The sequence below is a fragment of the Perissodus microlepis genome, chromosome 20, assembly GCF_051167445.1.
Source record: "Perissodus microlepis isolate ML-2025 ecotype Zambia chromosome 20, ASM5116744v1, whole genome shotgun sequence".
Classification (NCBI taxonomy): domain Eukaryota; kingdom Metazoa; phylum Chordata; class Actinopteri; order Cichliformes; family Cichlidae; genus Perissodus; species Perissodus microlepis.
In genome coordinates, this window is record NC_140480.1 from 24206918 (window position 1) to 24231967 (window position 25050).

At 40.9% G+C, this 25050-nt stretch overlaps 1 protein-coding gene across 1 annotated transcript in view; it reads right to left on the reverse strand.

The window, feature by feature from the left end:
- LOC146364595 (cadherin-4-like) overlaps positions 1-25050 on the reverse strand; it is a 251476-nt gene that overhangs the window by 140919 nt on the left and 85507 nt on the right. Inside the window, exon 3 of the mRNA XM_084915958.1 lies at positions 5520-5543. Within this exon, the coding sequence (XP_084772084.1) occupies positions 5520-5543 (24 nt within the window). The remainder of the gene's footprint in view (positions 1-5519; positions 5544-25050) is intronic.

Genomic DNA, 25050 nt, shown 5'->3' on the forward strand with positions numbered 1-25050 from the left:
GTTTATTGCTTTGAGCCAACTCAAGTTAAAAGAAACTGCAAAACAATGGTTCAAAGTGGAGTGAAAATACACCAAATTAAATTTTTTCTGTTTTTCTGTCATATGATAAGCTTAGGCAAATGAACTGTGATCCTGAGCACAGGCCAATAGAGAGTTAGTGTCAGCATATCATAAATCAATGATGGTATTTTACACTGTTTTACACCCTTTCAGTTTAGCAAAAGCTAATTCTGAGGTACTCGTGAGGCAGCTAGAAATGTTATGAATTTAATAGGTTTGTTGTCATAAGCTAAAGATATGTCGTGCAATTTTGCCTTGATGATGGTGCTTAATAATTTGTCTGCAGATCAAAGTTTTAATAACGTACGAGGTGATTACGTGCAAACCATGAATGGCCAACATTTTGTGACAATATAACTATCTACTGACTGAGGCTTTTTTTCTCCTTTCTGTACCAGAGAAGGGCAAATATAAAAGTCAGGGGAACAATGGCACTATGATTCATTCTGTGAGGACAAAGAATGGCAATAAAAAATTTCAAGCAAAATCTGTTAAGTTATATACTACTATCAAAAGCAATGCATGAATAAGGTCTATTCTTACAGTTTATTAGTGCGTAGAGTGTTTGTGAAGCTTATGAGTCAAAGTAAAACAAAGCACCAGCTGTATAACCATATGATAGGTACAGTATGTGATCAACGAAGCCCTTTAGAGTCTGACTGCACAGGGTGCACATGTCTGAAAATAATTGCAACTATTACTTTATCTCATCTTTACATTCTCCTTGAGGATACGTTATATTGGTAAAAGTTGTCATTTTTGGTTTTATTAACCATCTTGTTTATTGTTTCATTTGAATTTAGAATCAAATGTGAAATACCATCGTAATTTCTTCAATTTCTGCTCCTGAGTTCTGGTAGTGAATAACGGCAAAGAAGTGTTTTCTGCAGAACTCTTGAATTCATGGTTGCATAAATGCTTTTGTTCCTGTAGAAGTCTAGGATCCCCCTTTTTCTTTTTTCTCTCTTTGTTTTTTTTCTTCCCCCTTCCTGGCTTGGACACTTCCCTCTTACAAATGCACTGTGATAATGAACATGACATGAATGTAAATTAATAAATGACCAAATAAAAGTAACACATGAACAAGAAAAGGCTATCGAGAATTGACAGAGCTCGCTTTTTTGGAAAAGCAAAATGTCTTTGGCAAAATGTTGGATTCAGATCACAATTCTGATTGCAAAATCTTGCCTTGATAGCTGGGATAAGCTCGAACCCCCTTCCCACCACCACCCTACACTACATTACCACAACCCTACATTGGATAAGTAAGAAAACGGATGGGCAGATGGGCAGATGGATGGATGCTTTAAGAGGGATAAAGTAGGGTTTTCACTGACAACAGCTACAACAACATTTTAACCCCTTTTAGCAACTGAACACTCTAATGTTCCAGAACTAGATCATGGAAACAGGATGGGGTTTTAATTCATGAGTCCAGACAGGGTCTCTCACATATCATTATTTATATCCTGGCTAGTACTCAACTTAATGTTTATTATATTACCTCTGAGCAACACCATTACACTCTGATGTGGCCATAGAGTGAGAGGAGCTTCTTTTGTGGCTGGATTTACGAGGCAGTTAATAGCTGAGAAGATCACATAAGGATTACAGTATTATAATTATCAGTTAACAAATTATAAATTAAGCTCAGTGGACATTTCCTTCTCAACTTCTTTGGCTGAAAGTGCTTCCTTAGAAAAACTGTATTTTCAAGTAGCTTCGCCAAGTACTTTTTTATGAGGCTTTGCTAACCAAGAGATATGTGAAAAGCCTTGAAGCAGCAGATGCGTTCTGGCAGAAATGCACATACATTTATTTCAAATCCAGTGTCTCACAATCCTTCAAGTGGAGTTAAACAGGTACTTTTACAAGAGGGAGAGAAATTACTGGTGTGAGGACAGAATATGTTTCCAATTTAGCAGTGGAAGGAAGATATTGAACAAAATGTAATGAGGAGGAGATCTGGAGTTTGAGATTTAGAGAGGGGGGGGAAACTGGAATAAGAGTGAGGCAGAGAAGTTGAGAAGACTGTGGTTTCCTTGTGTAGCTGTAAAGCTGACAGGTAAATTTGCATGTGCAGCTAATGGGGCAAAAAGCAGCTAAGGCCTTGTGGGCACCCTTTCACTCTGACAAACAGGCAGCTTGTTGACCCAACCATTGCCTCTGTCACTCTATTTTTCAGATTTAGCATTTCAACACACTAACGTACTCCCTCTGATAAACTTACTCATATGCCAACAACACGTACAACACCACGGGCACACATTAAGCTGCTGTGCGTGGGCACAGACTAGGACAACTTAATCTAATAGGATTCAGAATTAATCAGCGGTGAATCTTGAAATGTTCAAAAAGATGATGGCCTGTTTATTGATCTTCTATCAGGCATTTTAGCAGAAGCAAGAAGCAGGGAAAAATCATGGATCGCAGCATGCATCTTGACGAGAGCGTGTGGAGTTGTTTACAGTCTGCTCATCAAGTCAAGGAGTAAATCTCTCTCATGCAGTTTACTTTTTTGTCCACCTTCCTGCACATAGCAAAAATCAATAGCCAGATTGTTCATTCTCTGAACCTCTCTGTCATTTGCTTTTATTCCAATCACTTTGCTGTGTATACCCTTGATGCCATGCTTCAGTCATAAATCATGATCTTTACAGCTGGAGTTTGGGGGCTAGTGAGAGTGTGTTTGTGTGCATAATTCTTTGTTGAGTTGCGTAACAGAGACCACAGCTGGGTATTACCATATATCAGTGTGCATGTCTTCTCGTAGCGGGTGTCTGAATGTTTCATCTAATCATTAAATGCTGACAGGCTTCACAGAGTAGCTCCACTGATCCCTGTTAGAGGGATACAGGGCCTGACTTCATTAGAACTGTTAGTACTAAGCTGCTTTACCCTCCCTCATGCCTGGCTTAGCCTGCACGGTGATAAATGTTGAGAGGGCAAGGAAAGATAGGCAGAGGGAAAGATCGGTGAAACAAAAGCAAAGCGGGGACAGAGGCATTTAAAAAGAGAGGCAAAGGTGCCACAGTGAGGTACAGAGGATGAGGCAGTGAGAAATGGGAGGGGAATGGGAGGGCACAGAGCGTGTGAAACTCGAGTTTTCAGAGGCAGGGGAGGGGATAAAGCTCAAAGCAGTGTTTGAACTGAGAGGGATTCACAAAAGCAAAAATGTGCAAAACAATCAATTAACTTGTGTTGCAATTAATCAATTACTGTTCTGGCACATTGACATCCAAAGTGCTTAGCTCAGATTTCGACATGAGGCTTCTATGAGCTGAAAAATTAGCATTGACCTCTGTGCACACATATGCATCCCTGCGTGTGGACAAGCTAATTTATGCTTGCACATATGGATCTAAGCGCATAAAGATATGCGCACACATTCTTGTTCTCAGCATATTTCTCTAGTATATTCATCTGGTTTCTCCTGCCAGCGGAGGTTTTTGGCCGGCTTAAGTACGCCCACAGGCCCCTGAGGGACAGCCCATGACGGATGGCACGGCGTGTGACTCCGATTCGATTCAGCCCATTTGATAAATTTATTGCTGGCATTTTGAAAATGAAATTAGTGGGACGTCTCCTGGAGACTGTTTTTCCAGCACAGGTGCCATAAATATACTTCGTTTGGCAGCAGAGAGGGAGGAGGAGTGTAAGGGGGTGGAGAAGTGTTGGATAAAGGATGTCATGAAAGGTGCAGATAGCAGAGATGTTCCACAGAAGCAGAAAACTGAAGAATAAGGTCAACTTATAATAAGAGCCTTTATTAATCACTAATCATATTGGTATGGAACAACAGTAAAGGTTATTCAAATGTAGCTTGAATACTACCTGGACCTAACTACTCTGTGCTGCCCTTCAGTCTAACACGTGTAATATAATGTAGCCTCTTAGTTTGTGCTGAATATAACTACATTGAAATTGCTGGACAAACTTCCAGCTTTTTTCATCTTTTGTGCTGAGGTGCACATACACACACACATGAACGTATACAAATCTTTTCATACAAACACATGGTATATGAACATTATCTTTGCCTCAAGGCCACAAGGCTGCTGAGCACTGATGACACTGTCAGAGCAGCATAGCCATCTATAACTCACAGTATATTAATGAATACAGCCAGATGATACTCTCATTGTGTGGGATTGGAAGACAGTAGCTGTTTTTGTTGATGCTTCTAACTAAACAGATTTGAATTGGACATACAAGATGTGAAAGAAAAGAAAGACATACAAAAACACGCACACAACTAAGTCAGACACAGGCACGGACACACACAGGCTGACAAAAGCAAGCATTCATTCACTGTCAGGGTTGCGCGGCCTTATTTATCCCCCCACTTCATTCAGAAACGTATGCGAGTGCAGCTGTGGAGGGATGATGTACACCTCGCGAGCTTCTGCACCCCTTCAACATTCATCAGACAGCGAGGCTCGGGCAACCCGCATCACTTACCTTTATAGGCCAATCTGACAGCATTGTACACCACATAGTCATCACATACATAGGCTCACAACAGTGTGTGAGTGAGAGCATGCAGTGTGTACCCAGTCACGCAGATGAACTGTATCTTTTTGCAGCTTCAACAGATCTAAAGCTTTGAAAGGCAAAAATGCCACAATGTTCCCAGAGAAACCCACCTGCTGTTTAGGTTTTTCACATATACATGCGCACTATATCAGATCCAGGTGACAATGAAAATATTTGTATCTGTGTTCTGTTCTGCTCTGGTAAAAGCTTGTACAAAAGAATATCTAAATTCTTATAAGCACAGCAGGGAATAAAAGACAGTTTCAACAAAATCAGCAGGGAGTTTTCCTGGCTGATTGTCTGATCGTTCTTTGCAATCACCGAGTGTGACACACCCTCTGCCATTACTGTATCATCTCTAGCAAGAGTATAGGGGCTGGGACTGCCTGGTGCATACACCTGCCACTCAGAACAAGACCCCTGGAGCTGTTTAGACAATTTGACTGCCTGGCCCTATCATCTTACAAAATCTAAACAGCCTACAGGTACTTTCCTACAACTGCACTAAACTTCCCGTCTGTCCCCGAAGAGCCACTATGCAAAACAGTCACCTCCTCCAACCTCTTATTAGCATACACATGAAAGTGTGGAGGAGTCTAAACAGAACTGTGATTAATCTGAACATAAGACCTACAGAAAACAGTGCATAAAAGCAGACTGTGGGTTGTCTGTCTTTGCAGAGTAGCGAGGTAATTTAGTCTGGGTGTCAGTGGGTGTGAGTGATTGACTTTGTAATCAAAAAGATTGTTGTGCAACAAAACCAACGAGTGACTCAATTTCAAATCAACATTAACAAAAAAACATGAAATGTTTTGTCATCTCATTAGCAAAAATTTGGAACACACACAGGAGTAACACAAGCACGTGGAACCCATCTGAAAATATGCGAAAATCTACACGTGACTGATTAAATGCTGTCTTACCTTTCTGGGATGAGACAGTAGTATCTGTAATTAAAAAGAGGAGAAGGACAGAGGAGAGTGTTAGGATGTGAGTAAGAGACGCATAAAACGCAGGTGACAGCCACAGTTGGCCATTTACTGATGAGAGGGGAAAAGCACCCAAAAGCATACACAGTGTGATGGGTCAGGTAGGGTAATATACAAAAAAAGGAGGTCCTTTATTTGAGACCTGTGAGAAATATCCATGCTACCATGAGGAAACTGTGTAGTAGATGTGCTGGCAACACACACACACACAAAGGCACTAGAGTGAAATGTCTGTACTCCACAAAGGGTCACCAGGTGGAAGACAAAAAAGCATCTAAGCAAACACATTGAACATTGACTAAATCAAATCCTTTCAGTAAGCATTTTAGTTTCTTATGCAGAAACCACTGGAGACATTCCTGGCCTACAGGGGGAGGATCAAACCATCAGCAGCTTGGAGGGAAGGATGTAGTGCAATGTTTTTCAGATAACACCGAACACTTACAAAAATCTAAAGGAAAGGATCACAGTAAATTTAGCTTATTGTTCTCATAAAATATTCAACAGGATAGTGTTTGCAAGTTCCCGAGGTTTCATTTTAATTTAATAGACTCGTCAAAGTTGCAGGAGTATAGGCATAGTAAAAAAAAAAAAAAAAGAAGAACGTTTTTTTTTTCTTTCTAACTTTTTACTTTGAGCAGTTCAGATTCTTTCCTCTACTGGCCATGTGCCCAAAAAGCCCAAATGGCCGCAGACGTGGGAGGGGAATAATTGAATCCGGAAGGATTTGTGGTGTGCTGGGCTGAGGAAGCGATAATCCAAAACTCTGCCTAATTGCCAGAGTAAAGATGGCGTCCATTGTGAAGGTGGCGTCGGTGTTTATCAAGGCAGTGTGCCGTGGGATTGGACTGAGCATTAGGGCTTTACACACTTTTGTTTTGCGAGGTGTTACAGTGGATTTGAGCAAATATTGGCCCTCTGGTTATTACATGGTCTGATTGTCTGCTATGCAACTGTCCATAAGCTCTGCACTTCTACCCTAATCTGAGAGGAGGCTTCAAATAATTAGTCAGTGAAGCACTCTCACAGCCCGGTGCAGTCAACCTTATCGCTAAAAGAAAAATCCTTGGTCCATTTCCTTTTCAGCCCAAAGGCTTACAATCCCTCACTACTGTTAAAACCTTCAGGGCAGCGACATAGCCGATAAAATAATGCCTAACATGTCACATCCGCTGGCTCTTATACTACTTTTTTTTCATTTATTATGTAAAAGAAAGACTTCTGTATGTCAGACAGTAATGCCCTGGTAAGTGCTCGTAGTAAGAGGGTCTTACAAGCAGCTTTTTCCAAACATTTCTGGGATAAACTGTAAGTCAAGTAAGTGACTAATCAGTGTTCGTACAGTAGGAAAACACTGTTACTGTCCCCCATCAATACAAGTTGATTACTAGTACTAGACTTTAAAAACTGCATGATAGTTGTCAGTGTTTTTCAGTCATGTGTCATTTAAGATAGCATACTCTGTGCTGTAAAAAGGTCTTCTTAAAGTCTGTGCTAGTAGACGTTATTTTAAAAAAATGGGAAGAATGAAGACAGAATGTACGACTTCAACAAAAGAACAACAGAAACAAAATGAGCAAACCTAAACCTGGACTCTTTGCCTGCTTTCTTTTAGCTAATGTGCCCGACTGGAAGAAAATAATTCAAAGAGTGATACCATAAAATGCAACTTTAAAAAAAATGGAACAGAGCCATAGCGTGTGTGTTTGTGTGTTTGTGTGTTTGTGTGTGGTATATACAGCAGATCAACAGTCATGATGTCCAAATGTTCATCGGGGTGTAGACCACAATAAGCAAATTTACACACTGTTACACACAAATCTAAATCAAAACTATTATGCAAAGCTATTGAAAGATTTCTCGGCGTAGTTGATGGTAAGAATAAAAGGTCAGCAGAAAGCTGCTGTTGTTGAAATCTTTTTAGGAGTCTATAATACTCCACTGCATTAGTTTGACATTTGTGTTGACTTTTCGCTGTAATGCACAATACAGCGGGGAGACAGTTTACAGTTGACTAAATGCAGCTTTGAGGAAAAGAAGCGGCAACGAGGAAAGAAACAGACAATGCAATTTAACAGATTTATTTTTAATGTAAAAGGGTTTAATTTGGCTTTAATTAATTGTCACTGCAAATAGTTACCTGCAGCAAACAGCATTAGCTACACTGTGCACCACTTTCTCTCTGTCGACACTGATATAACACACTGGCAAAGAAATGTGAAGGAAATGTAGTAACATGCTCTCTTAACATTGTTTGAATAATGATAAATAATAAACACACACCAGATTGGCTATAATAAATCATTAAAAGAAAGCACTTCTTCCCTCTCTAGAACTTGCTGGTTTGAAGCAGAGACTACATGCTGATTGATGTCAGTACACATAAATAACTCTGCTGTTTAGGGAGGCAAAGAAAAACCTCTGTCATTGATTACTGTATTTCTTCCCAGCTATCAGTGGCTTATATGGATTTGGAGACTAATTTGCAGTGAATATGTGAATAGCTTTTTATGTGCCAATGCACACTCCGGTAGGTTTGAGTATTATGCAAAAAGGGAATATGTCAATACAGGTTTTCCACAAGTATGTATTTAAACACGGTCAAGTTAACTGTGCCTAAAAGTGTGCCTGAGGACACTAAAAGCAAAATTGTGAGAATAATCGTATCACGTAAGGAAATAAATATGTCCCAAACATTTCTCCCCGCCTTTCATAAAATTACCTTCTTAGTGTCAAAAGAAAAAAGCATAGAGAAAGAAAGTGACAGAAAGGCAGACTGATGCTAAGTTAATTTATTATTTATGCACACTTTAAGTAGACTTAAATGCAAGATGATTTCTCTCATTTTAAAGGAGGGCAAGTTGAAAAGCTAAGACTATTACATTTTAAAGATTTTAATCGAATCGAGCCCCGTTACAAACACTGTGTAAATGTTTATGACATTCAGTAGCCATTAAAATAAAATCTATCTGCCCGAAGACTACTTTTTATCCAATATAGTGCAAAAGAGTAAAAGAGTGGAAGTAAAACTTTACAAAATGAAGAGTTGTCAGTTTAAAATTGTGCATGTGACACGAGATCCTTCCTGATATAAAAAATTCTCCAAGAATAATCTCCACAGCACGACCAAAATTATTGCAGCTTTGTGCAATAAACTTTTTGTTCAATGCACAGGGTTCTTGTTCACTTTAAAATGGTTGCTTCAAAGACAGATCAACCCTGTGACCGCTCGCAGTCAGTTGTGGTATTTAAAGCGATTTTGGTGCAATGAGACAGCAATTACAAATAGTTATGTACCTGCTGTAGGACAGCAATTCAACCGCATTGCTTCTATATAGCAATGTCAACAGGATACATGTTAATCTGCCAAAAAACTGCCACTATGATTCAGCAGGAACAAGTTAATTTTTGAAACACTGGTGATGCTGACTCCCTGTACGAAATCATCAACAGACATGCGTCAAAAAGAGGCTCAAAGTAGATCTGCACTTGTGTGCTTTAAAACTCTCAGATGACTAATAACACAAAAGTTGCCAAACTGCAAAATATGTTATGCAGTAAAAGTTGATTAACACTTTGTACCATAGATGACAGTCTGCGTCTGTTTTCTGTCAGCACATTTTTATATAGTTTGGCACATTTTTTTACCATCTGTCACATGGAAGCATCAAAATATAGAACTTTATTTGCAAGGTAAGCTCCTATTTGATTGAGAACGCTTTCTCTCTTTGTGACCAATGAGCTTGTTCTTTCTATCCTTACTGCGTGTCTACAAGATGAAATGGCATACCTGCAGGAGACTAGACTGAAGTCATAAACATTGTGTGATGGATTTAATAATGATAGTGAGATTTATCACCATCAGTGACGAGTAGCTACAAACTCTCTGGGCTGAAGTGTGCGCGTTTTGGACATTTTACCTGCCTTTCTGCACATGTGTTTCCCACCTTATATTCACGAGTACTGTGTGACCCTCGAGTGATGGAAAGTCTAGCTCTATAATGTCGGACCACAAATGCAGCAGTTCAACTTCAAACTAAACTCTTACTCAAGCTTTGTTTGGGAATAAAGAGAAAACAAGTTTATTTTCAGATTGCTGACTGACTGACTTTAGAGATTCTCAGATGATCTTGGGTCATTAAACTCAGCACACAAATGATATGAACATCAACACAAAACAGAAGAATTGTATAATTAGTTTTAAAATCACAGTAAAAGTAGTTTTAGAGACAACATTATTTAAAAGGAAACAACAGGAGGTCACTGTAAACTTTTAATTCTTATGATCCATTAAGCCACACTAATACTATATTTGCATGTTCAGAATATGTGGATGTTAAGGAAACTGCAAGCTGTTGTTCTACAGTACAGCTCCCTGAATGACTGAATTAGACTGCTATTGACCTCTGAATGTTGTGGCCTTCCAAGAGGCGAATGTGGAAATGGTTTTAATTACAAACAGAAATTGGGTTTGATTTTGTCTCCCCGTCATGAAGCGAGGATTCTTTGCAGCAAATCATTGCCTCATCATGACATATGAAAACATCATCCTCACTGGAAGGTGATTCAAGTGTGCATGTGCGATGATTTGAATATGAATACATGTGTGCAATTATACTCATGTATCTATCTGTGTGTGAGCTATGAACAGACTATGCAGATTTCTAGAAAGTACTTTAGAAACACATGCTCAGCCTGGAGATGATTGCTCACTATTGATATATTGTCATTATAATGTAATTAGGATAAATTTAATGGTGTCGTTGTTCATTTCTTAATCATGTTCGCTCACGGGCAGTGATTGTCCATCAGTTAGAATTAGAAAGAAAAGAAGCCAATATCTGATAGATGGTAATGCTGGTCATTTTTGATCTGGATGTTAATGATGTTTATGATTTTACGGAGGATCATTGATCATATATTTCATGTAAAAAAAAATTTATGTCAAATCTTTAAAATGATATGAGGTGTGATCCACAAAAATCAAAGCCCTTTTCTGATTAGAATTTGGTTGTCTCCCCTCTCTTCTAATGGACCTCTGGTCAATAGTGTTAGTGTGATTTACAGATCGCTCCTTACACATCCTGTTCTGTAACTGTAATTCTTCCAGTGTGTCAAAATGGTGATTCTTGAATTTGATTTTATACTTTGAGAATTGGACAACGTTACAGGAAGTAAAATCTGGCAGATGCAGCAGGTGATGACTGATGATTGTGTTTGCGTGGCTCAAAAACTCCTGTGTGTACCAGTTTTGTGTGGCTCAAAAACTGGTACACATGATGGCAATCTTGAATGCAACACAATTGAGGTAGTTTCCACCTACTGTTCTCCCTCTGTCACTTTAGGACTCTACAGTAGTACTCCACATTAATAGTCTCACCCTAGGGAGGGGATTTGTGGCGCATAACTCAGTGATTGTCAAAAAAAATGACTAGCGTGCTCCTGTTGGCATTCCTCGTCACAGAGCTCACAGTGCAAGTGGTCATAAAGGGAGTTAAAGTAAGCAATCTAAAAATATCAGCAGCTTTGAAAGGGGTCCAATACGTGAATGAGAAGATGCCCTTGAAGAGAGAATTGGACAAATTTAATTCAGGTAATGTTTTAGATTTTTATGACTTGGTTCTCAGAATTGTTTGTATTATATCAAGAGCACGTATAGATGTAGAGATTTTATGATCCTAAAAGTCCTTATCGAGACATTGTTGAGGGCCATTTCAGTACAAACGTCGTTTTCCTTGAAATTGCATCCTTTATTCCCACAGTGAATGCCGGGGAAAAAAAAGAAAGAACCACTGTTATTCTTCCCATGACAACAGGTGATTGGAGAAAAAGGAAAGATGTCACCTACGGCTGAAGGCCCCAAATTACAGTCTGGATGAAAAGTCACTGGCACTCAAGGATAAAGGCAGCTTGTCACTGCCATTAATCATTACATTCAAACTTTTGATTGATGAAAGAAGGACTTAACCTTAAAGTCTGTGAGATTTAAAGGTATGGATACGATTAGCGAAATCTTTTCTTAGCTTCAAGTTGCATTCAAAAATGGAAACCACAGGCAACTGCATTTTTTTCTCATTAATAGCTTGCTATTTGCAATACATAATATGTTATTCAGACATAAAACTATAGAGCACACAACTGAGGATTTGCATAATGTTTTTTACCTCTGGGGTGTAAAATGCTTGCATACCATGTCTCATTTAACTTATGCTTTAAAAGCTCGTGCTTTTTTTCTTTTTATTCTTATAGAGAAGAATACAAGGAGACAAACCTAGGTTTTAATTAGCTGAGTGCAGCGCATGCTCATGTGCTACACACTGCACGGGGAGAGCGGGGAGTGCTGCCTTCTTGCTCATTATGTACTAATGAGTTGTCTATTAATGAAAATGGAAAGCATTTATTTTGTGAGCACAAAGGGTTCAGCTGGATTAATTACTGCACTACAGCAACAAAATGAAAACAGAAAGTGCAGCATCACTCTTGTGTGGCACATTACCCATTAACCAACTGTTATCAAGGTCTGGCGAGTGTTGCTGCACGACACACTGTAGGAACAGGAACTGTTCACGCAGGCCATTAAAACTTCATGTGAACTGCACTCTTGACACATTCTATATACTTCTCTTTGGCACTTAAAAGCTTTCTCTCATATGAGTCCATGTCATATCGATATCCACAAAACATCCTGCCAGTATAACATGGACACTTTCTTTGAGTACTGTGACACCATTTCACCGCTAAGCTTCAATGTAACAACGGGCTGTATTTGAAGAATTAAAAACTGATTTAAAGCTAATTGCATTATTTTGTGCCCAAGTACTAACATTTTTATCTGTCAACAAGAATAATCAGAAAGCATGAAATAAAATTACCCAAAAAATATTGTATTTTAATTTTCTTTTTCTTTTAATCACATTCTTTTCAGCTCAGACTGCTTTTTTGGAGACGCTTTTGATAAAGAAATACCAGAACTGAAGCTCATGTTCTCACAATGAACAAGAAATCAGAAAGAGTAAGAAGTAACCACAGAGCAGAATCACGCTACCTTCTTAATAAACAAAAAAGTAAATGTTCCATTCCTTGCGTGAAAATGACGTTTTGTTGTGCTACATTTCTTTTCTAATGGTCATCAAAATCATTCTAATAGTCCACTAATGGCTTGATTTCCCATCGGGCTTTCCTTGGAGAGGTCAGGAGTATGGGGAGTGTGTGGGCTCTGGCAGCCTCAGCAGATGGTTCTTGATCAGATATTAGAGGCTGGGCAGCGAGGTCGTCTGGCCATGAGCATTCTGCCCTGCCTGGGGGATAACAACCCGGTCTGAACTTCCAGCTCCAGCAATGGTTCTAACGCCAGACGAATAGCTCTGCGTCAGAGCCAGACTGCAGGGACGCTGGAGCCGTGACAGACTGCTGTCCTTAAGCCTTGTGACAATCTGGGAAAAGCAAACTCAGAAACATGCTGTCTGCTGTAGTTTGTTTCCCTCCAGGAATTTGTTTCACTCGATTTGGGCTGAATCCGATTTGATGACAAATGCTTATGTAATTGCTACCGTGGTATGGTCTCTCTTGTAGAAATAATCTCACTGATAACAAAAATCCTACTTAGCTGGATATGAACAAAAGCTGTCCATGATATTGTATTGTAGAACTATCTGGTGGAAAGGCTAATCATTAAATAAAGGAGTGCATTTAGAAAAATCTGCAATTTGAAACCTCAGTTGTGGTGTATTAAAAATGGGAGACATAGCAACAAGGAGGATCAAATCTTTGTTATTAAAATTGGATATCAGTCTGAGAACAGCAGTGTATGAATGTCTTTTGCAAAGAAAAAAAAGACAGAGAGATATGATAAGATAAATCCTGCTTAGACAACTGTGAATCATTTTTTGGCATTCAAAGCTTACAATTTCTTCAACATGCCTCATCTGTCTGTCTCTCCCTCCTCTATTGACACAGCTATAGAGAAAGTGGGGTGAATACACAACAATCTGAGCTTTACTTATCCTTTTCGCTGTGAAAGTGGCAGTCCAAAATGGCAGGGCTTCGGATATGACCTTCAGTTAGAGTGGTTCTCCATCCGTCATGAATGCCACCCACAGATCAGACAGTGGATGAAAAGTAGTGGCACCTTCAGTCCTCCTCGTGTCCTCTGCCTTTTTAACCTCCCTCACAGCTTTCCACAAGAGATTTCTCTTATTTTACCTTTCTGCCCCCCATTTTCATTTGGCTTCCCTCCTTATACTGCCCTTGGCCTATCTTTGTTTGGAGTATATTTTCTTTACGCTTTCCTCTACAATACCTTTTTTCTCTCTCACTGTTTCCTATCTGCATGCATTCTTGGCAGGTAGCTTATGTCTGGATTTAGGAGTAAAATGCATTATGTAAATGAATGCTTTGCATATAATATATGTCAACGCAAACTCTACATCTTGGAGTGAGAAAATGAAAGAGGAGACACGGGGAGGGGATTTATATTATAACAGAAAAATTCAATAAGAAACCACCTGACTAGCATAGAAACTGAAACACTCGTTCACCAATTGCCCCATTTTGTCACGTCCACTAAACCAATGCTAACGCTTATTTTATTTCATACATCTTTCTTATCTTTTAAATGATAATGAGCAGTGCAGCTTAGGATACAGTATCCATGATTACAGTATTCAGCAGTTACAATACTACAACCTAAAATCTCATTCTAGAACAGTTTTCATCAATTTAACAGCCAGTCCTCCATCAGAGATATTATTTGCGTCCACTCTACTTAATAGCAGATATTTTCCAGCTAGCACTCCTTTTAATGTTCTGAAAGAAATAAAATATTGACATGTGCTTCAAAATCAGCATAAACGCACAGACTTACAAAGGCAAATGCGCAAGATAAAAACACACACTTTATAGAGAGACACCCACACACACAATGACAAAAGCCTTCAAAGTGAAACTAAAGATGGCAACAACAACAAAAGAATATTTTCTTGTCCTTAAAAGTAAAATAAAAAAAACGTAAACTAAATACTGGCCAAGACCAGATGTGGTACTTTTTTTTCATAACCTTTTTGTTCAAATTATGATCAGAAGCTTCAGACGAGATGCTTTTTAAGAAGGGATGAGAGGAGCGATGCTACAACAACAGATGTACTTAATTAAATCAGCTATACATATCTTAGTTTTAAAAGATAAAAGAGGAGACATTGTCAGTCTCGGTGGAATAAAACCTTAAGAGCTGCAGTCCATTGTTTCAACATTTTGTTATCTGAACTGAATTAACATCAAATGCAATATCCTCTTTAACAAGTATATTGTTGGATTCTTAACTTCATTTTAAGTTACTGTTTGCGGGGTTTTGCAACCCTGGGGCCCTTCACAATAATGACTAAATAACAAAAACTACATCTCAGCATGAGACAAAGATTACATGGGCTTCGGGTAGACTGCATCTCTGCATTCATTCATTCAGTGAACATAGTTTATAGCTGTAGGACATCATGAACTTATACTTTCTTTGGAACATTTGGAATTAAATATAATGCATTAAAAGTGCAATAAACTCAATGTTATTGAAGTATAAAGGTTGATGCTTTTAGTTTGACTGCCAGAACAACTAACAGGATGAAAATATGTGCATACATTTTCAGAAACAGTTACTGTGGGTGCATATTATAAAAAACCTAAAGCACTTAAGTAAACAGAACAAATAAAAATTACAACCGAATACTGTTGAATACAAATTTTGCTCTAGCCCTCTATTAAAATTTTTTTATGCATGACAGCACAATGAATCAGCAAATCTCATACAAAAAGGCCACTACATAGTGTTGTGCTCATTCCCTTGAGCTCAACTTTACCTTGCATAATATATACGAATGCCTGGCTCTTACTAAAATATACAAATATACAAAATATATAAGTATCAACTGAGCATGTTGATATTTGTTTTACAATAAATAAATTAAATGAATTAGCTATTCAATCAAATCATTTTCTGTCATCACATAACGCATGAATGCATTTTTGTCTTTGTTTATTTGATTATTCCATTTTTAAAATTTTGGAACTGATTGTGCAATACACCCACATGCACATGGTATAATTTGGGTTGATATTAATTCAAGGAGCTATATGGATTCCACACACTGCACTGGAAGCAATGCAATGCAGAGAAGTGGTAAACATGTCCAGCCATGTTTCTCTGTCTTGCCTTCTGGAAACACATAGCTTGCTTCACGAGTCACATCCTGTTGACTCTCTCTGGACTTTCCACTTCTATTGGCACACTCAGTGCTTTCCGGTATCTTGCAACTGGTCTTTGCAGTGCTCTGCTTCACTTCCTCTTCTCATCTTAACACACACAAAATCTCAGGGCCAAATTTCAAGCATTACAATCATTCCATTATATATTCACTCTATTGATTAGATTCACACTTGATTAGGATTATGCATAATTAACTATGAACAGAATCAAATATAGATATATCCTGTTATAGCACTCTGTATTACTTTAAATATAATAAGGCTGGATGTTAAGTCCTTTATTCCACTTGTGGATAGAGATGAGCCTCCTTGAGAAAATTCAATTCGTTTTTATTTGCTTCACATTTCTACAGCACATCACTTGAGACAGGGTGAACTTAAGTTATTTGTGAAAAGTCTAAATTTCATTACTAAAAGAAAATCAGTTAATCTTTTTTATTATGAAGTTAGCATTGACTGCACAATGTCAACCCTAACTAGATCAACCAAAGGAACTAAAAACTATAACCAGTAAAAGGAAAATCTACTTTTGTTGAAGATGGCAAAGAATGCAAATAAGTCAGAGTAATGGTAAACAAGAGTAAATCTCACTTGATGAAGAGAAGTCAGGGGCTTGAAAAGGTTTTATGAGACATTCAGTAAACATGATTTCTACTAGATAAGAAAGATAGGCACCAAACGCTGTTTACTTATTAGTCTGGCTGCAGCACCGCAGTCTTTGTGACAGAGGCACAAGTGGGAGCGTAGGAGGTTGGTGCAACTTTAAATTGAACCAAAAGCTAATGTAATGTTTATATGTAATTATGGTGGGTCCATGTGAACTCATATAGATTGTAAAATCTACCAGTAACTTCCAGGGGCAAACATTTCTATCATCACTTCTGGTCCCCCTGCAGCAACATAAATGCTAAAATAAATACTGCGCTTATACCATCCAAAACAAAGTTCAAACATGATGCAACAAATGTTAAAGAAATTATGACAACATCAAGTCCTCAGACTGTAGGAACCACTGTAGAAGAATATAAGTGCATGTCCAGTATTATTGTGATGTTCACAATAACATTGCAAAACATTGCATGTACAAAGTGCAGTTGATGCTTTTATTCAACATTGTGCCAGGGACTCTATAAACCACTTGTGGATGCACTGGAGCAGAACATGAAAAACAGCCACACAACAGCCTCAAGGCCAATGAAAGAGCTATAGACTGTCTGCAACCTGAATGTTTAATTCAGAACTGAGGATAGCTCCTAAAGCTCGAGTCTGGTGAGGTTGCTGGAGGAAGATGCTCTCCTCTCACCTCTAGCTGCAGTCTATTGGCTGTTTATAAGACGGTTTCAGTCTTCTCTGTCAAGGTAATCCAGTGGTCCAGCCATACTAGCTTCCAGTATTAAATTTGATCTGTCATTCAGCAGTTTGAAGTTGAAATAGCTTTCCTAGATTGTACAACTATTGTATGTCTGGTTATTGATTGGAAAAGAAGCATTGGTGGATACTCATTACTGCAAAAGCAAAGGTGTTTGTATTCTCTTCTTAACTTCAAGACAGAGAAAAAAAAGTCACATTGCAAACGGCAACTTAACTTACGTCATGTTGACTTTGCGATGCTAATAAATGTGCATTTTCCTAGCAATGCTCAAAATACAGTATGCTCAGGATGCCCAGCTTACCTTCTCATTTAGAGACCAGTGATCTCCATATAGCAAGGTAACATATTTATGTTTTTTTTCTTCACATGAACATATCCAATCACACCCTGATGCTGAAGAATAAAATCTGAATGTAGAGCCCAGATGCACTTGGGGCCTATCATGTTACCAGTGAAGCTTTAAATCATCTAGTGTAGAAGGAATGGTTAGTCAGTTGGAAAGGAAGAGGCAAGCAGACAACAGCTCAACAACAACAACTCAAGTGAATGAATCCCACTGAACCATAAACACATTTTCAAATTTGAAACACATTTTGTGATTGTGGAAAGCTGTCGTTTCCAGACCAATGTTTTGTCAGGTAGGCATCCAAAATCAGCGTGCAAGGTTGAAGAGGGAAATATTATCACAGTAATTGAAGAATATCTGCTCTCTCTGCTGTCCTCTGCAGGGAGAACTGTAGCACTCTCAAGGCGACAAAGAATGAGAGAGAAAGATTAGATAGACTGTAGGATGGTTAACAGCAATAAAACACTTTGAGGACAACAAAACGACAGGAAGTTAAGAACACTAAGACATATTTGCCCAGTGGAATGAAAAGTGAGATAAATGTAGAGTTGGAGATGAAGGGAGTGAACTGGGACAGAGGAGAAATGCAGTGATGCAGGGCCAGCTGAGGGATCACCGCACTCTGTCACACTGTCACACCCAACAGGAACCGCTGTCAATCGCATGCACATACACATTTAAGACCATAAGGAATAAAATATATCCTCTAAAAACACATAGACAAATACATAAAAACATTCCTGTCTAAAAATAAATTAGTAAATAAAGAATCTACAAGCACGTGTATGTATGTGTGATAGTAGTGATGATCACATCTCAACTTTTCCCATCCAATACCAGCACATTAAGAACAATTAGGGCATGTTTTTGAGGTATTAAAAGTCATTACCACAGACAGTATGGGTAATGGGCATAGCCACCTGTACATTGCCTATTGGTTTGTGAGGTGCATTTTGCAGCCTTGGAATTGATGTTTTGAAACTGGACTTGATGAGCAAGGAGTGTGACCATCTGACTATGAAACCAAGCAGGAGTCATTAGCCAATGAGCATACCCTGGATAATCCTCCTTTCTATAGTTTTGAAAGTAGTGCGGAAAAAAACTAGATTCAAGAACTTCAAAGGAGCTGGTGTCGGTGTCACTTTTGAACCAGAGACCACACTGCAAGTGTCATACCTGGGCTAAAGAGAAAATGGGTGTTGTCTAGTGGGCCAAACTCCTCTCTTAAGAAGAAAATATATTTTGCATTTCTTTTGGAAATTAAAATCGTAGAGTCTGGAGGTAGAGTGGAGAGGCAGAGAACCCGAGGTATTTGATTTTCGGTGCGATGATTATCCGGGTGCCATGAAAGCTGCTGGTGAAAGCAGCGGTCGGTCCACTGTGTTTTAGTCAGTCAACAAAGCTGTCTACCAGGTTTTCAAGAAACTTCGCGCTTCTGCTGACAAGCATTATAGAAATATTAAATTCCTTCTCTAACAGGACTCCTACGAGATGTTTTGCTGATCATTTTATGTTGACCAGTGAACTGAACCCTGTGAAACATCCAAGGAGTGTAGTCAAGGGGAAGATGAGAAACACCCAATCCATACACGAATGCATTTGTAGAGATGAGCAAAAGACTGCGGTCAGAGCACACAGATTGAAAGATTACTTAACTAAGATACCAGATATCTAATTTTTATAAGTGATAATCATAAAAATTAAAAGAAAAAAAGGTTTAAAATATTTCATTTTACAAACAGCAAAGACAGAATATTTGAAAGTTTACTGTTTCTGGATTAAATAATGAAAAGACATTTTAACTTCTTTTTTTTTTTACATATTCAAATTTTTACATAATAGGCTCATTCAGCCCACATTAAGTGTTTTGAGGGAATCTTGTAAATTACTGTTGCACTGCTTGTTTCACAGAAAATAAGACAGTGGACACAAGTAGCCAACTGGTGTTAAAAAATAAACTAAAACACAAAAAGAAGAAATAGCAGGCTGATTTTCGTCATGTTCTCTAATTTCTTTTTTGAGTCAACATCAGTCACTAATAAGTAAAGGTGTGTGGAAATACATCGCAATATTGGAGATTTTAATTCATTATGCAATCCAAACAATGAAACACAGGTGTGACCCAAACTGTGGTCGAAGACCCAAGGATTTGAGAATTGTTAAACCCAAATAAACAGTGACAACTGGATATTTTACAAGGATACATTAAAAAATTAATAAAAAAAAAATGGCAGTATATCAAAAGTGAAGATAACTTTTCTGAATCCATCCATCCATCCATTTTCTTCCGCTTATCCGGGGCCGGGTCGCGGGGGCAGCAGCCTAAGCAAAGAGGCCCAGACCTCCCTCTCCCCAGCCACCTCCTCCAGCTTATCTGGGGGAACACCAAGGCGTTCCCAGGCCAGCCGAGAGATATAATCTCTCCAGCGTGTCCTGGGTCTGCCCCGGGGCCTCCTCCCGGTGGGACATGCCTGGAACACCTCACCCAGGAGGCGCCCAGGGGGCATCCTTGTCAGATGCCCGAACTACCTCAGCTGGCTCCTTTCGATGTGGAGCAGCAGCGGCTCTACTCTGAGCCCCTCCCGGATGGCCGAACTTCTCACCCTATCTCTAAGGGAGAGGCCAGCCACCCTTCGGAGGAAGCTCATTTCTGCCGCTTGTATCCGCGATCTCGTTCTTTCGGTCACTACCCACAGCTCGTGGCCATAGGTGAGGGTAGGGACGTAGATCGACCGGTAAATTGAGAGCTTCACTTTTACACTCAGCTCCCTCTTCACCACGACGGACCGGTGCAGCGTCTGCATTACTGCAGCTGCAGCCCCAATCCGTCTGTCGATCTCCGGCTCCCTTCTCCCATCACTCGCGAACAAGACCCCGAGATACTTGAACTCCTCCACTTGGGGCAGGAACTCATCCCCGACCCGGAGTGGGCACTCCACCCTTTTCCGGCTGAGAACCATGGCCTCAGATTTGGAGGTGCTGATCCTCATTCCCGCTGCTTCACACTCGGCTGCGAACCGTTCCAGTGCGAGCTGGAGGCCCTCACCCGATGAAGCCAACAGAACCACATCATCCGCAAAAATCAGAGATGAGATTCTGAGGCCACCAAAGCGAAAGCCCTCCGCCACTTGGCTGCGCCTAGAAATCCTGTCCATAAAAATTATGAACAGAACCGGAGACAAAGGGCAGCCCTGGCGGCGCCCATCACCCACCGGGAACGAGTCCGACTTATTGCCGGCAATGCGAACCAAGCTCTTGCAATGGTTGTATAGGGATCGAATGGCCCGTAGCAATGGGCCAGACACCCCATACTCCCGCAACACCTCCCACAGGACACCCCGAGGGACACGGTCGAATGCCTTCTCCAAGTCCACAAAACACATGTAGACTGGTTGGGCAAACTCCCATGCACCCTCAAGTATCCTCGAGAGGATAAAGAGCTGGTCCAGTGTTCCGCGACCAGGACGAAAACCGCATTGTTCCTCCTGTATCTGAGGTTCGACTAGCGGACAAACTCTCCTTTCCAGCACCCTGGCATAGACTTTCCCAGGGAGGCTGAGGAGTGTGATCCCCCTGTAGTTGGAACACACCCTCCGGTCCCCCTTCTTAAAGATGGGGACCACCACCCCGGTCTGCCAGTCCACGGGTACTGCCCCTGATCTCCACGCAACATTGCAGAGGCGTGTCAACCAGGACAGCCCTACAACGTCCAGAGCCTTCAGGAACTCGGGGCGGACCTCATCAACACCAGGGGCTCTGCCACCAAGGAGTTGTTTAACTGCCTCAGTGACCTCGCCCCCGGAAATTGGCGGGTCATTCCCCTCATCCCCAGACTCTGCTTCCTCCTCGGAAGACGTGTCAGTGGGATTAAGGAGGTCCTCGAAGTATTCCTTCCACCGCCTGACAATTTTCTCAGTCGACGTCAGCACTATACACAGTGCAGGTAGAGCACCGCTTTCCCCTCCTGAGACGCCTGACGGTTTGCCAGAATCTCTTCGAGGCAGTCTGAAAGTCTTTTTCCATGGCCTCTCCGAACTCCTCCCACACCCAAGTTTTTGCTTCAGCCACTGCCCGAGCCGCATTCCGCTTGGCCTGTCGATACCTGTCGGCTGCCTCCGGAGTCCCACAGGCTATCCAAGCCCGATAGGACTCTTTCTTCAGCCTGGTGGCTCCCTTCACCTCTGGTGTCCACCATTTGGTTCGGGGATTACCACCACAGCAGGCACCAACCACCTTGCGGCCGCAGCTCAATGCAGCAGCTTCGGCAATGGAGACGCTGAACATGGTCCATTCGGACTCAATGTCCCCAGTCTCCCTCGGAATGCTGTTGAAGCTCTGCCGGAGGTGTGCGTTGAAGATCTCGCAGACTGGGGCCTCTGCTAGACATGCTAGACAGCACACCCTCACTACGCGTTTAGGTGCACCAGGTCTGTCCAGCGTCCTCCCCCGCCACCTGATCCAACTCACCACCAGGTGGTGATCAGTTGACAGCTCAGCCCCTCTCTTTACCCGAGTGTCCAGAACATATGGTCGCAGGTCTGGTGATACGATTACAAAATCGATCATCGACCTACGACCTAGAGCGTCCTGGTGCCACGTGCCCTTATGGACACTCTTATGTTCGAACAAGGTGTTCGTTATGGCCAAACTGTGATTAGCACAGAAGTCCAATAACAAAACACCGCTCGGGTTCAGATCAGGGAGGCCGTTCCTCCCAATCACGCCCCTCCAGGTCTCGCTGTCGTTACCCACATGAGCATTGAAGTCTCCCAGCAGGACAACAGAGTCTCCAGGTGGAGCACCTTCCAGCACCCCCCCCCCCAGGGACTCTAAGAAGGCTGGGTACTCCGAACTGCCACTCGGTGCATAAGCGCAGATGACAGTCAGGACCCGTTCCCCGACCCTAAGGCGCAGGGAACAAACCCTCTCATCCACCGGGAAAAACCCCAATGTACCGGCAGAAAGCCGAGGGGATATTAGAATACCCACCCCAGCCCGCCGCCTCTCACCAGGGGCAACTCCAGACTGAGACAGAGTCCAGCCCCTCTCCAGGAGACTGGTTCCAGAGCCCAAGCCATGCGTAGAGGTGAGGCCGACTATATCTAGCCGGTACCTCTCAACCTCACGCACTAACTCAGGTTCCTTCCCCACCAGAGAGGTGACATTCCATGTCCCTATTGCCAGTCTTGGCAGCCGGGGGTCAGTCCGCCAGGGCCTCTGCTCCTGGCCGCCACCCGGCACACAATGCACCCGACCCCTATGGCGCCTCCTGCGGGTGGTGGGCCTGCGGGAGGATGGGCCCATGTCTCCTCTTCGGGCTGTGCCCGGCCGGGCCCCATGGACTAAGGCCCGGCCACCAGACGCTCGCCCTCGGGCACCCTCCCCGGGCCTGGCTCCAGGGCGGGGCCCCGGTAACCCTATCCCGGGCAGGGTAAACTGTTCCCTCGATGTTCTTTTCATAAGGGTCTTCCTTTTTCTGAATCTTCACTGAGTAAAAACATAAATACATATCTTGCCTAAGAAACCACCAACAGTAAGAGTTATTTCCTTTCATAAATAACCAAAGGATACAGCAGAGGAGAGAGGTGGGAACCTGATCTGTACCTTTCTGTGTCCTTCCTTCAGCCTGCTTCCCACTTCTTTTCATGCTTATACTGAACTTTAGCCAGCAGGGCTTTCAAGGAGTACATGAGCATGTTTGCATGTCTGTGCAAAGAAACACTGGCTCAAAGAAGACCTTAACAACAGTGGAAAAATTGTGCACCAGTTCTAATTATCACACTCTAAACAAGTCAGTTACATTAACTGAAATAAGGAAAGCAAACATGAAACAGAAAGAAGTTTAAGATTTGCTCCTTTTTTTTTGTTGTTTGTTTCTTTTCGCCAAAATTAAGTTCGCCATCTTCTTAAAGAGAGAGCAGCAAAAGTCGGTATATTACACTTTCGGGCACCCAACATGTTCCTATATTACAAGTTCGGAAAAATGAGGAAACATGAGAACAGTTTGGAATGAATCTACACATGTACATTTAGTTTACTTAAATCGCTTTGGAAAACACTAACACGATTAAGGTGGTGGTTGACGTTAGGAGTATGGTTATGGTTAGGGTTAGGGCTGGAATACACGGCTGGAACATGTGTTACCGCGGGAGCATCATTCTATTTGATTTCATCCACAATCTGGCTTGTAGCAAAGGACCGCGGAAGGTCATCTTTTGTGTTCCCATGGGACGCTTCGGGACGTGACAATGGGCTGCAACGCACTAAATTGGTGATGGTGGCTTTGAGGAACATAGTTTTCCATCCTAAATGTGACAGTTTGACTTGCAATCTTGGCATTTTTGGACTATTGTTTTTTGGCATTCCTCTTCTAAAATGAATCCAGCATCCCTGTCAATAATGTTCATACAGTTAAAGATTTTTAGCCTATAAAAGCAGACTAATGCTTTGTTCATGTAGACAACTTTGAATTCATTTTGAGAGCCACTTGATACAGTATCTTTGAAAACACCTAACACAAATACTAATACACTGACAGAATTCACATCTACTCTGTAAGAAAGATAAAACAGTCGCTACAGTTCATGGCTGAGTTAAGTCAGTTAAAACACAAAACAGCAACAAAATACCATTAAAGGTTCTTGATTACATAATTTTAGATTTTCATCTTCCTAAATACAATTTCTAATGCCTAACAACTGTGACACCTGCATACTTCATAAAACAATATGCACTGCACCAAAGCCAAAACACACTTGAAAAATCTGTCCCCATGGAGTCTTCTGGGAACTAATTCTGCTCACAGAAATAAACCTATTATCACATGCACATATTAAACCATGCCAGCCCAGAAGTACAGAGGCAAAGCTTTTAAGCAAATGGCAGTTGTGTAAACTAAAATGGCAATGTTGAAAGTCAATTCAATAATAGCTGAAAGCCATTACAACATTGTCATTAACAAGGTTGCTGGAAATGCAATTAGCCCCTTCACATTGCTCACGGTAATAGGCACAGAGATGTTTCAATAAAAAAAAAGACCACAAAAAACAATAAAGGCCCCTAGAAGAATGATGTACTCTTGGAAAATAAAGACTGAACAATAAAGAGAATGAATGGTGATAAACAGCAGGTCCAAATCGAAAATCATTTATTTCATTCAGGTGCAGCTGCTAAAGCTGAATCCCATTGCCCCCAAATTATTTGATTAGCCCCAACACCAAAATACTATTCAAGATCAGAGCTACAGTTATAATTTTTGAATACACTAGGCTCAAGACCAAAAATAAGAAAAGAGAAAACAAAATACAACCAGACTGCACTGCCCTGTAACTAACATGCTGTTTATGAATTAATTGTGCAATTATACATGAAGAACAGTGGAAGTCAGTCTGAAAAATGTTTTCTTCCTCCTCCAAATCTGTTGCTTCAAAAATGCTTTTTGAGACTAGAATTGTGCTCAGAGTGAAGGAGGATGAGGTCATAGCTAAATGAAT